Source organism: Lampetra fluviatilis, chromosome 61 (genome assembly GCF_964198595.1).
Source record: "Lampetra fluviatilis chromosome 61, kcLamFluv1.1, whole genome shotgun sequence".
NCBI classification, from domain to species: Eukaryota; Metazoa; Chordata; class Hyperoartia; order Petromyzontiformes; family Petromyzontidae; genus Lampetra; species Lampetra fluviatilis.
In genome coordinates, this window is record NC_136335.1 from 1,729,786 (window position 1) to 1,742,494 (window position 12,709).

General features: G+C 47.9%; 1 protein-coding gene across 1 annotated transcript in view; it reads left to right on the forward strand.

Moving 5' to 3' along the window:
- Window positions 1–2,723: 2,723 nt before the first annotated feature.
- Window positions 2,724–12,709, forward strand: part of RALGPS1 (Ral GEF with PH domain and SH3 binding motif 1) — an 84,013-nt gene continuing 74,027 nt past the window's right edge. Inside the window, 3 exon segments of the mRNA XM_078881469.1 lie at window positions 2,724–3,019; window positions 11,248–11,354; window positions 12,105–12,218. Of these exon segments, the coding sequence (XP_078737595.1) occupies window positions 11,295–11,354; window positions 12,105–12,218 (174 nt within the window). The 5' untranslated portion in view covers window positions 2,724–3,019; window positions 11,248–11,294.

Consider the following 12,709-nt stretch of genomic DNA (forward strand, 5'->3'; position numbering starts at 1 on the left):
TCAGATAATCGTCACTGGTGTTGGCGGTGAGCGGGAATCGAACCCGTGTCGCCGGGTTCATAGCGCAGCGCAGCGCGCTAACCGCTACACCACCGCTCCCACAGTGTCCCACACACACAGACACAACAACAACAACCGCCATTCGCCACTAAGTGGCGGTGACGTCACCACGACGCTTGTGCCAGGCCATGTGCACCTTGAGGCCACGTGAAGTGTCGAATGCCCGCTGGCAGGAGGTCACGGGGCAGACCCAGCAGGTGCCACGGGTCGACTGACCGACACACAGACACACACACACGAGTCCCACCACCACCCAATGCACTCCGCGTGTATGTCCGTGTGTGTCTGTGTGTATGTCTGTGTGTGTCTGTGTGTGTTCTGTAAATAAGTGACTTGAGTCACGCGCAGAAAAGGGGACCGTCCATAAATGACGTCACGAGATTTTGGACGGTTTTTGACCCCCCCCCCCCATCGTCACACGGCGTCACAAAAAGTCAGACCCCCCCCCCTCAACTATGCCCCCCCCCTAAAAAAAAAACACGCTTCAAATCGATTTAAAGCTCTCGTGACTGCATGGATTCGTATTCTTGGTTCTTTCGGTAAAGTCACGTAGAAGGGAAATAATACAATAATAAAAATATTAAACATTACAATTATCTACAACGTTTCGGCACCACCGCCATCATCATCATCAACGGTCTTATTCACTGCTGGATGAACCCCGTCCCAAGGCGTCCACTAGATCGTGTCGACTGGACATCTGTGTATGAAGAGCTTCATAGCTCATCGGATTTCTCCGGTCTGAAGATTGTGTGATTCTGGGATAATTGGGGTTTATACTGGTAGGAACCTCCTGGTTGCACCAGCCCACATGCGATTATTGTGTCCGTCCGTCCGTCGTGCAGGGAGGGGCTGGGTGGGGAGGGGCTGGGTGGGGAAGGGAGGGTGGGGAGGGGCTGGGTGGGGAGGGTGGGGCTGGATGGGGGGTGGGAGGGGTAGGGCTGGGTGGGTTGGGTGGGGAGGGGCTGGGTGGGGAGGGGCTGGGTGGGTTGGGTGGGGAGGGGCTGGGTGGGGAGGGTGGGGCTGGGTGGGGTGGGGCTGGGTGGGGAGGGGCTGGTCACCCCGTGGTGCCCTTATAAAACTCAACGTTTAACCTACTCACGCCGGCTTGTGCCCGCCCTCACAGTCGGGCATATTTGCGGAATACACCACGCCGCCGTTGACCCTGGCCATTGACCGAGCAACCCAACGTTCCTACCAGCTCCTTCCGCAGGAATGTGTTAGTTATTAAACAGATTTGTCGGTGGACCCTTGTTGTTTTATGAAGGGCCATTGGTCCGAAACGTCGCCTAACATGTCTTTACAGCCACAGTGTAGCTTCTAGGTTTGAAGCTTTCGTGACTGCAAGGATTCATACTCTTAGGTTTTTTCAGTAGGTAAAAAATAATAAAAATTAAAAGTAAGAAATTCTAATAAATCAATTAAATCACGACGTTTCGGAGGCAACACAAATCTGCGTCTTCAGGTGGGACCGTCACAGCTAAATTTGGATACAGATTTTGATACAAATTTACTTGATACAGTAAATTTAGCTGTGACGGTCCCACCTGAAGACGCAGACTTGTGTTGCCTCCGAAACGTCGTGATTTAATTGATTTATTTTCATTTATTATGATTGAAATTTTATTATTTTATTATTATTTTATTACTATTATTAGTATTATTTTATTTTATTGTTTTACCTACGTGACTTTACCGAAGAAACCTAAGAGTATAAACTTCAACCATTTAAATATCGACTTAAAGCTTTCGTGATTGCAGGAATTCATATTCTTGCTACGACGTTTCGATCACAACACAAGCGATCGTCATCATTGCTTGTTTTCTACCAGATGACGATTGCTTGTGTTGCAAACGAAACGCCGAATTTTATTATTTAATTTATTTTTCTTTCTAAGGTTACTTTATCGAAATAACCAAAGCGTTTTCATCGCTTGCGTTGCGATCGAAACGTCGTTTTTTGACATTTTCTTTACAACCTATCTACGTGACTTTTACCGAAACACCCAAAGAATACCTCTACCATTTAGTTTAACACGTAGGTTTTTAAATAAAATAAAAATAAAATTTTTTATCCAATCTTTGTAACGTTTATGAATGCGTGTTTTAACGATGAAGTTAATCGGCGCATTTAAAAGGTTTGCAGCAAGCGGGTCATCTCGTGGAGGAAGCGCTCGATTTCAATTGACGACCCTGAGCCAGTGATGGAAATTCCACATTGCCATGGCCGGGGACCAGTATGCTCGCCGTACAGGTCAACCACCGCACAATACGAGCTCATTGTGACGACAGCAATCGATTGCGGATAGAAAAATCGATAACCAACCAAAACAAAATCGATGGTGTTTATCTCCCGTCACAATACACGTATCGATTTCTGACTCGACGAACCGATTTCTCCCGGAATCGATTAATCGACGAAGCCATCGATTTTGTTTTTGCATCGCGACTATCAAAATTCCGCGTGGCCGCGCCCCGCGTTTGTATTTCGCAGCGCGGACAAGCGTCGGCCGTCGAGTCTCGCGCTCCCATTGGCCGAGGGGCGTCCACCGCGCTCGACCAATCAGACCGCGGCGATTGATCCGAGCCGTTCGGGCTCTCCGTCGGCTCGACCAATGGGAAGCCGCGGAGCGGGGCCACCGCGCGCATGCGTTGTAGGGAATGTGAAGCCGCTATAACGGCCATGTTTAAGCGGGGGCTAGACGGTTTGCTGAGGGAAGCGTAATTAACAAAAAGGGGTTTCGTTAAAAGTGAGAATGTTTAATTGAAACGGCACGGGAGAGGATTCCGATATCCCCGGACGCGATCTGCGTTACACCTCGAGTCCGCCGGCTGCCGTCGAATTTACCCGGCGTTTTTGATTGTCCCTGGGAAGGGACTTTGCGGCCTAGTGCAACCCGCGGGAGAAGAGGCACCCTGCCCGGCGAGGGAACTAGTCGAGAGGCGGTGAATGTTACAGGTAGCATCGGAGTTAAGATGTTTTTGTTTAATTCTGAAATGTTTGCATTGTTAAATACTCGTGTCCGTGTCAAACCGTGCGCTGTGCTTGTTATGTATGAGTTTTGTTTGTAAATAATGCAATAAATGTAAAATCTATAGTGATGTTTTGGTAGGTACTGTGCCGGTAAGGCTGTTTGTATGTGTGTACGCACTGTATTTTACGTAAAAAAATTGTGTTAAATGTGTAATACTTTTAGCTATGTTCGAACCTGTATTTGTACACGCACGTATACATTCACGCGCTGTATGTATTTCCCCCGGTATTTTTGAAACATTTGTTTTAATTGAATGTAAACACACTTGTTAGAATGTACACACCTGCGGTATTTCGCAATCGTTCAAGTGTACGTGAAATGTTTATGATTAATGCTGCTTTGAAATGCTTAATGTGAACGGGTGTGCACAAGTACTGGACGTGTATATGGTGCTAATCGCACCTCTGAGTAGCACGGTTGGCTACGTGCTTTGCTAAAGAAGTCCCAACGTACATACAGCCCATCATCCCTACGGGGGCGGTAAAGTTGGTACCACTTTGTGGCTGTCCTATGGATAAGACTCGCGGCCGCCCTGCGAATGTGGAATTTCCACCACTTGATCAGGGCTGTAAAACAGATGACCAAACGCCTCCGTGTCTCATTTGAGTATCTCACTTTGAAATATTCGTTTATATGTATAGGTACGTGAATTACGCCGTGCTGAATTGTCAAGTACATACACTGTATATGTGTTTGTGTATGTCCAGCTTGTGTGTTTTCTATGTGTGTGTGCAGTGTTTTTTTATGTGCACCTAGCCTGGCACAAGCACTGTGGTGACTGCGCTACCGATTAGTGGCGATTGACAGCTATTGCTACTCTTTTCGATTTAAAGCTTTCGTGACTGCAGGGATTCATCTTCTTGGTTATTTCGGTAAAGTCACGTAGAAGGGAAGTAATAAAATAATAAAAATAAAACATAATAAAATAATTCTTACGACGTTTCGGCCACAACGCAAGCAGCCGTCCTCAGGTGAAGACCAGGTCTGTCGGGGAGACAGCGACACCTGAGGACGGCTGCTTGCGTTGTGGCCGAAACGTCGTGAGAGTTATTTTATTATGTTTTATTTTTATTATTTTATTACTTCCCTTCTACGTGACTTTACCGAAAGAACCAAGAAGATTGCTACTCTTGTTATGTGTGTATATATATGTGTGTGTGTGTTTATGTGTATAAGGAAACATACATCTTTTAGGGAATATCTGAACCGGTCCTGGGTGCTTCCCTAAGTCGACTCAGCCTTAAGTGAGTACCTGGTGTGGTACTGTGTGTGCATCGTCAGCAGTGGGGAGACAAAGGCGGCCGGGCGTGGATTTCTTGACCACAACGCGAACTCTCACGTGCAAGAAGCCAGCCTTAATAGGATCTCATTTCGTACCACGTATCCCCCCCCGCCCTCAGCAGTGTTGGCTAAGTGGAGGATGTTGGTGGTTAAGGGTCTGCGTGAAACGCGTTAAGAGGGTGACAACATCAGGTTATTGTGCAGAATCGAGCTTTTTGGGTGAGATCGATAAAGCCGGCCACCACTGCTCTGACACGGCCTAATCAGTAAGGGGGTGTGTCACGTTAACAGAACGTGGACATTAATTCTAGATTTGAAGCTTTCGTGACTGCAAGGATTCATACTCTTTGTTTGTTTCAGTAAAGTCACGTAGGTAAAACAATAAAATAAATGAAAACAACTCAATTAAATCACGACGTTTCGGAGGCAACACAAGCCTCTCTCATCAGGTGTAAAAAAATGAACCCGTAAAAACAAAGTTTTTCACTATAAATCCTTTATATGCGTGGCGGCTAGAGTCATCTCGTCCTCTGGCTTGAGATGGCTGCCACCTATGGGTCAGATGATTGCCTGCCACCATTAAGCAATTGGTAATTAAATATAATTTTTTTTCCTAAACAGTGTAAAGTTATGGAAACATTTTTTCACGAAAATAAATTGTCACGCACAACGAGTCTGTGTGCAAAATGTCAGCTCGATTGGATCACGGGAAGTGGGTTAAAAAACGACCGAAAGATTTGCACGGTCATAAGCGCGCAAGCAAGCAAGTGAACTTAATATAAAGGATTTAAAAAGGCACAGCAAAATGGTTAGTTATTTTGTTGTGCCTTTTTTAGTGCGTTATTATGCTGTGTCCTTTTTTACACCTGACGAGGGAGGCTTGTGTTGCCTCCGAAACGTCGTGATTGAATTTAGTTGTTTTCATTTATTTTATTGTTTTCCTACGTGACTTTACCGAAAAAAAACAAAGAGTAAGAACGTGGCCAATTCGTTACTGGTTCAGCACTAACCGGTTGTGTGTGTGTGGAGCGTTAAACCCACTCCAACATTTGCAATTCAATTCTGGCTGTCGTCTGATGAGGCTGCTTGTGGTGGTTGTTGTTAATACCGGCGAAACGTCACGGTGACTCCAATTGTAAATGTTGGAGTGGGTTTACTCTGTCTAACACGTGGGCTTTCGCGACCGATATCATCCACAAATAGAGGTTTTGTTGGGGGGTTAAGATCGCGTAAATATAAATGTCGCGTCGTTAAACTCGCCACCACCACCCCGCACCGTCAACTAGCAAGGTAGGTTTGTGTCACATAAACAAAACGTTTCGTTTCCCGGTACAGCCGCACATCGATTGTGCGTCGGAGAGTGAAACCCACGACAACATTTACAATACTCTTAGTTCTTTCGGTAAAGACCGAAAAAACGTCGTGATTTAATTGATTTATTAGAATTTCTTACTTTTTATTTTTATTATTTTTTACCTACTGAAAAAACCTAAGAGTATGAATCCTTGCAGTCACGAAAGCTTGAAACCTGTTGTTCAGCGTCTGTAAAACAATTTCAAGCAAATTTCTTGCTCTGTCGAGATCATCTGGAGGGGAGGAGGGACGAATGTTGATGTCGTTGTGCGTGCAGCCCTCCTGAGGGCCACTCCACTGCTGGATAAAGGCCTTCTCACTAGAGCGGCTCAGATACAAAATGTAGCAGGTTACTTTTGCACGTGCGAGGCTTTCGCGGCCAATATTATCCATGAAAGAGGTTTTTGGGTCAGAGCGCGTTTAAATATAGGTGTGTCGGGTGGTGGCGGGTTTAACGACACGTTTATAAACCTCTTATGGATACCAAGTTACTATTATTATTTATTCGTGAGAGATTGGAAAGAATGGAAATTTGAGGGCGGAAGTAATGCCAGTTCAATCTTGATTTGAAGCTTTCGTGACTGCAGGAATCTATACTCTTTGGTTCTTCCGGTAAAGTCGCGTCGGTAGAAAAAAATTAACCCGTGAAAACAAAGTTCTTCACTATAAATCCTTTATATGCGTGTTCAATGGGCCACAACCCAGCCCACATTGGTCTTTGAAACGGGCGGCTTGAGTCCTCTCGTCCTCTGGCTTGAGATGGCTGCTACCTATGGGTCAGATGATTGTCTGCCACCATTAAGCAATTGGTAATTAAATATAATTTTTTTTTCCTAAAAAGTGTAAAATTTTGGAAACATTTTTTCACGAAAATAAATTGTCACGCACAACGAGTCTGTGTGCAAAATGTCAGCTCGATTGGATCACGGGAAGTGGGTTAAAAACGACCGAAAGATTTGCACGGTCGTAAGCGCGCAAGCAAGCAAGTGAACTTAATATAAAGGATTTAAATAAAAGCATAGTCTGCTTTCCCACCTGATGATGGATGCTTGTGTTGCGCCCGAAACGTCGGGATTTATTTTATTTTATACCTACGTGACTTTACCGAAAGAACCAAAGAGTAATGACAGTTCTTTGGGTTGAATTTAGCTGCCTTGTGGAAATATGGGCATTAATGCAGCCATATCTAAACATTGTATGGAGTCTCTCTTAGCCACATATGAAGATTGTCTGGGTGTTTCTTAGTCATATCTAAACATTGTGGGTTTCTATTAACCATATCTAAACATTGTATGGGGTCTCTCTTAGCCATATATGAAGATCGTCTGGGTGTTTCTTAGTCATATCTAAACATTGTGTGGGTTTCTATTAACCATATCTAAACATTGTATGGGGTCTCTCTTAGCCATATATGAAGATTGTCTAGGTGTTTCTTAGTCATCTAAACATTGTGTGGGTTTCAATTAACCATATCTAAACATTGTATGGGGTCTCTCTTAGCCATATATGACGATTGTCTGGGTGTTTCTTAGTCATCTAAACATTGTGTAGGTTTCTATTAACCATATCTAAACATTGTATGAGGTCTCTGTTAGCCATTTATGAAGATTGTCTGGGTGTTTCTTTGCCATATCTAAACATTGTATGGGGTCTCTCTTAGCCATATATGAAGATTGTCTGGGTGTTTCTTTGCCATATCTAAACATTGTGTGGGTTTCTCTTAGCCATATCTAAACATTGTATGAGGTCTCTCTTAGCCATATATGAAGATTGGGTGTTTCTTTGCCATATCTAAACATTGTGTGGGTTTCTCTTAGCCATATCTAAACATTGTATGGGGTCTCTCTTAGCCACATGAAGATTGTCTGGGTGATTCTTAGTCATATCTAAACATTGTATGGGGTCTCTCTTAACCATATATGAAATTTGTGTGGGTTTCTGTGAGCCATGTATGAAATTTGTGTGGGTGTCTCTTAGCCATATATGAAAATCGTGTGGGTGTCTCTTAGCCATATATGAAAATTGTCTGGGTGTGTCTTCGTCATGTCTATACACAAGATTGAGGGTTAGTCACAGTTGAAAGAGGAAGGGTTGAAGGCAGTCGTGGGCTCGTACTTGCTTGCGCAAACACTCTAAGACTCCTGTTACAGAGAAATCCGGTTCGGTTTGCGCAACCACCAGAGAGGCAAAGAGTCCAGCGGTGATGGCATCGGCCCAGCGCTTGCCCATTGCAGTAACAGGAGCGAGATGGAAAAACATCATCATCATCATCGGCGGAAAGTGGAAAAACATCATCACGAGATGTCTTATTTGCACTGTACACGTTCGTTGCGAAATGTGGATTTCCGTATTTGTGAAATGTCCGTGGTGTTCTTCTTCATACGATGGTGTGGCAAATGTAATTATCGTACTGTACTTGTGTGTTCCCACGTCAGCGCTCACCGACTTTGCCAACCCGCGCTGACCAGCGTGGTGAAGTATGCGGTTCTCTTTGTGGGTTGTCGGTGGCCGGGCTGCCGAGACCATCGGCACGTTACACTTGAGAGCCCCAATTTGATGGCAACAAGTCTTTGTGACTCTGTTGGATCCCTGTGTGTAAGTCTGTATCAGAGGTCGCAAACGTGTTTTGATTCCTTACCCGTACCCGTACCCGGCCGCACCAGGGTCGCAAACGGGTACCTGTACCCATACGTACCCGTACCCTACCCGTACCCGGCCAGATATCAGGTAAGGTACGGGTATCGGGTACCTGATTGCGACCTCTGGGATGAAGCCATGTTGCAGTCGCGGGTGGGTTGATTCTAGGAACTTGAATTGTGAGAAGAGACAAGACGTTGGGAAATGAGTGACAAACGGTTACTCACCAGTGATTCACGGCCTACCCGTACCCAGCCGCACCAGGGTCGCAAACGGGTACCCGTACCCGGCCGGGTACGGGTAGCCGGGTATCGGGTAGGGTACGGGTATCGGGTACCCGGTTGCGACCTCTGGTCTGTATGCCTCCTCTGCATAAGGGAATGTACGTCTGCAGGTCTTCACGCGAGTCTGTGTGTGGTCTGTCTGAGCCTGAGGGGTGGTAGTGTAGCGGTTAGTGCTACGCTGCGCTACGAACCCGGCGACCCGAGTTCGATTCCCGCTAGTGGCCAACATCTTTGACAAATATCTGAACCGGTCCTGCACCTCAAATGAATGCCTGGTGTGGTGTGTCGTGAACATCACCACTGGGGAGACAAAGGCGATCAGGCATCGTGCTGGCCACCCACCCCCATGCGTATTGTGCTGGCCTTCATAGGTGCTCGCTAACAGCACTTGCCCAAACAGTCTGTTAATGCTACACGGGGAATCTTTGTATTTGTGTGAGCCTGTGGATTCCATGTGAGTCTGAATTGCAATGTGAGTCTGTGGGTCTGTGTATTCTATGCACGAGCGAGGGAAGAGATGGGCTGATGTGGTACAGAAGGATGTGGAGCTGATCGGAATTGCCGATTGTTGGTACACGCGGTGTCAAGTTCGGCCTCTGTGGAGGAGGTCCGTGAAGGACGCTGCTGGGCAGTTGGAGGCAGTCGCCCTCCAGCAACAACGGAGGGCAGAGGGACGACGCTCACAACAACGGGCAGAGTGCCAGGCGGCTAAAACACAGCCAAGTTGGCACAGTAGGGGGGTACAGCTGGTCATCTCAGTCGGTCAACCCATGGCACTTGGGTCTGTTCCTTGACCTCCTGCCAGCGGGCATTTGACACTTCACATGGCCTCAGAGCGCACCTAGCATGGCACAAGCACCGTGGCGACGTCACCCCCACTTAGTGGTGGTTGTTGTGATAGCCTGTGCAAGTCTAATGGGTCTCTATATGGGTCGTTGATTTCCAGGGGCTGAGACCACCAACCACACTCCACTTGAGAAACAGGTTTAAGCACACTGATCAGTAAGACCCTTTTTTAAATCCTTTATATTAAGTTCACTTGCTTGCTTGCTTGCGCTCTTACGACCGTGCAAATCTTTCGGTCGTTTTTTAACCCACTTCCCGTGATCCAATCGAGCTGACATTTTGCCCACAGACTCGTTGTGCGTGACAATTCATTTTCGTGAAAATGTTTTTCCAAAATTTTACACTTTTTAGGAATTTTTTTTTATATTTAATTACCAATTGCTTAATGGTGGCAGGCAATCATCTGACCCATAGGTGGCAGCCATCTCAAGACAGAGGACGAGAGGACTCTAGCCGCCACGCATATAAAGGATTTATAGTGAAAAACTTTGTTTTTACGGGTTAATTTCTTTCCTTCATTGACACGCGGCCTTAAAATGATGTCTGCAATGCGATACGAACTGTGTTTGTGTTCTTGTCGACTCTGTGTCTAGGGGGGTGGGACACCCCAAGGGCCCCCGCGCCCACCCCCCCCCCCCACAGCGACATCTGCCTGGGCCTCCCATTGAGCCCACAACCCCTCCCGCGACTCCCTTTGTGTCTGTCAAAACAAACAGCGGTCATAACGTCCCTTTATTCGGTAGCACCGCGGGAGAAACGAGGGCACCGAGGTGCCTGGGGGCGTCCGTTGGTTGGGGAGAAGTCCGGAGCCGGGCCAACTCCACGGGGTGACCCCCATGAGTCTGGAATCATGGGGGGGGGGGGGTGGGTGTGGAACAGCTAATTCGTATTTTGTTTTGTTTCTGCAGGCCCAAATGTGTCTCCGAGTACGGAAGGACCGAGTCCAAATAATCCTACTCGTTGGAAATTTGGGGTCAGAGGGAGGTCGCTGTTGAATGTAACAACGGGCTGCATGCGGACCGCGAGCCGATGACACGCAGCTGTGTTTTTCCGATGATTCCATAGACTCAACACTGCCCATAGACTCAACACTACCCATAGACTCAACACTGCCCATAGACTCAACACTGCCCATAGACTCAACACTACCCATAGACTCAACACTACCCATAGACTCAACACTACCCATAGACTCAACACTACCCATAGACTCAACACTACCCATAGACTCAACACTACCCATAGACTCAACACTACCCATAGACTCAACACTGCCCATAGACTCAACACTACCCATAGACTCAACACTGCCCATAGACTCAACACTACCCATAGACTCAACACTGCCCATAGACTCAACACTGCCCATAGACTCAACACTGCCCATAGACTCAACACTGCACCTCCGATTAGCACGTTTGGCTACGTACTGTGCGAAAGAAGTTGAACACACATACATTCTACGATACACCACTATACACCACACTGGGATGCAGTACATAATTCACTACACTTACGTACGCCTCGGAGATAGATCTGTGGTATCCTCTTCCGCGGGCCGTCGCCTTGACAGCGTCGTCTTGGCAACGTGAAAGGTCGCGGCAACTGCTCTCTGCTCTGCGAGATCTCCGAATGCGATCACAGTCGGGGGTGCGATACGGAAAAATGTATAAATAAAGTGGAAAGAACGCGTTGTTGTTGTTGTTGTTGTTGTCGGTGATTGTTGTTGTTGTTGTTGTTGCGTGCGTCAGGTGCCGGCGCTGTGAGCCCATGACGGCGGGAGGCCCGGCCCTGAGCTATGGACATGGCGGTCGGGAACAGAAGCCACAATGCGTCCTCCTGTGCTCAGGCACCTGAGGTGGGTGATGGTGGCGGTGGTTGTGGTGATCTGATGGTGGTGATGTCATGGTGGTGGTCGTGGTAATGTAATGATGGAGACAGTGGTGACAGTGGTGGTGGTAGTAGCTTTGTAGCTACACTCACTGCTAGGGATCGTCAACATCATGATCAGATGTTAACTACCTCGCCTGGTATGCAGGAGGTCGTGGGTTCGATCCCGACCCTGACGACGCCTGACGCTATGTTTGGAGTTTGCGTGTCTCTCTCTCTCATCATCATCATCACGGTGGCTAGGAGATGTTAACTACCTCGCCTGGTGTGCAGGAGGTCGTGGGTTCGATCTCGACCATGATGACGCCTGCTGTATATTTGGAGTTTGCGTGTCTCTCTCTCTCATCATCATCATCATCATCACGGTGGCGAGGAGATGTTAACTACCTCGCCTGGTATGCAGGAGGTCGTGAGTTCGATCCCGACCCTGACGATGTCTCTCTCCCCCGTGGTCGCGTGTTTTTTCTCCGGGTCCTCTGCTTTTTCTGAAATCGACGTCACGCGTTCAGAGTATTTGAGCTGCTATGAATTTCCACCTAATGGTGACAAGCCACATTTCGTGGCCAGGGTCACTTCTGAAAACGAGCCACATGGCTCAGTGGTGTGGGTGCCTTACCGGATAACAAAAAACCATAAAGCTTTCGTTTATTTATTTTTTGTCGTCATCGTCATCGTCCTCTCTCTCTCTCTCTCTGTCTCCCGCCCGCCCCCCTGCCAGTCGACCAGCAGCACGGAGTCGATGTCGGAGAAGCCGTCGGCCGCCTCGCAGATGTCTAAGAGCTACGACGCGGTGGTGTTCGACGTGCTCAAGGTCACGCCCGAGGAGTTCGCGGTGAGGACCCACCTCCACCCACCTCCACCCACCTCCACCCACCTCCCACCACCTCCACCCACCTCCACCCGCCCGCAAACGCACTCTCGTCACGTGGAAACTCCACGTTCCCTCACGTCGGGAACCGAGTCCGTCCGTACGGAGGACCGGTTCCCGAGGAGGGAATCGATCCGTCCGTACGGAGGACCGGTTCCCCAAGGAGGGAATCAAGTCCGTTCGTACAGAGGACCGGTTCCCCAAGGAGGGAATCAAGTCCGTTCGTACGGAGGACCGGTTCCCCAAGGAGGGAATCAAGTCCGTTCGTACGGAGGACCGGTTCCCCAAGGAGGGAATCAAGTCCGTTCGTACGGAGGACCGGTTCCCCAAGGAGGGAATCAAGTCCGTTCGTACAGAGGACCGGTTCCCCAAGGAGGGAATCAAGTCCGTTCGTACGGAGGACCGGTTCCCGAGGAGGGAATCGAGTCAGTTCGTACGGAGGACCGGTTCCCGAG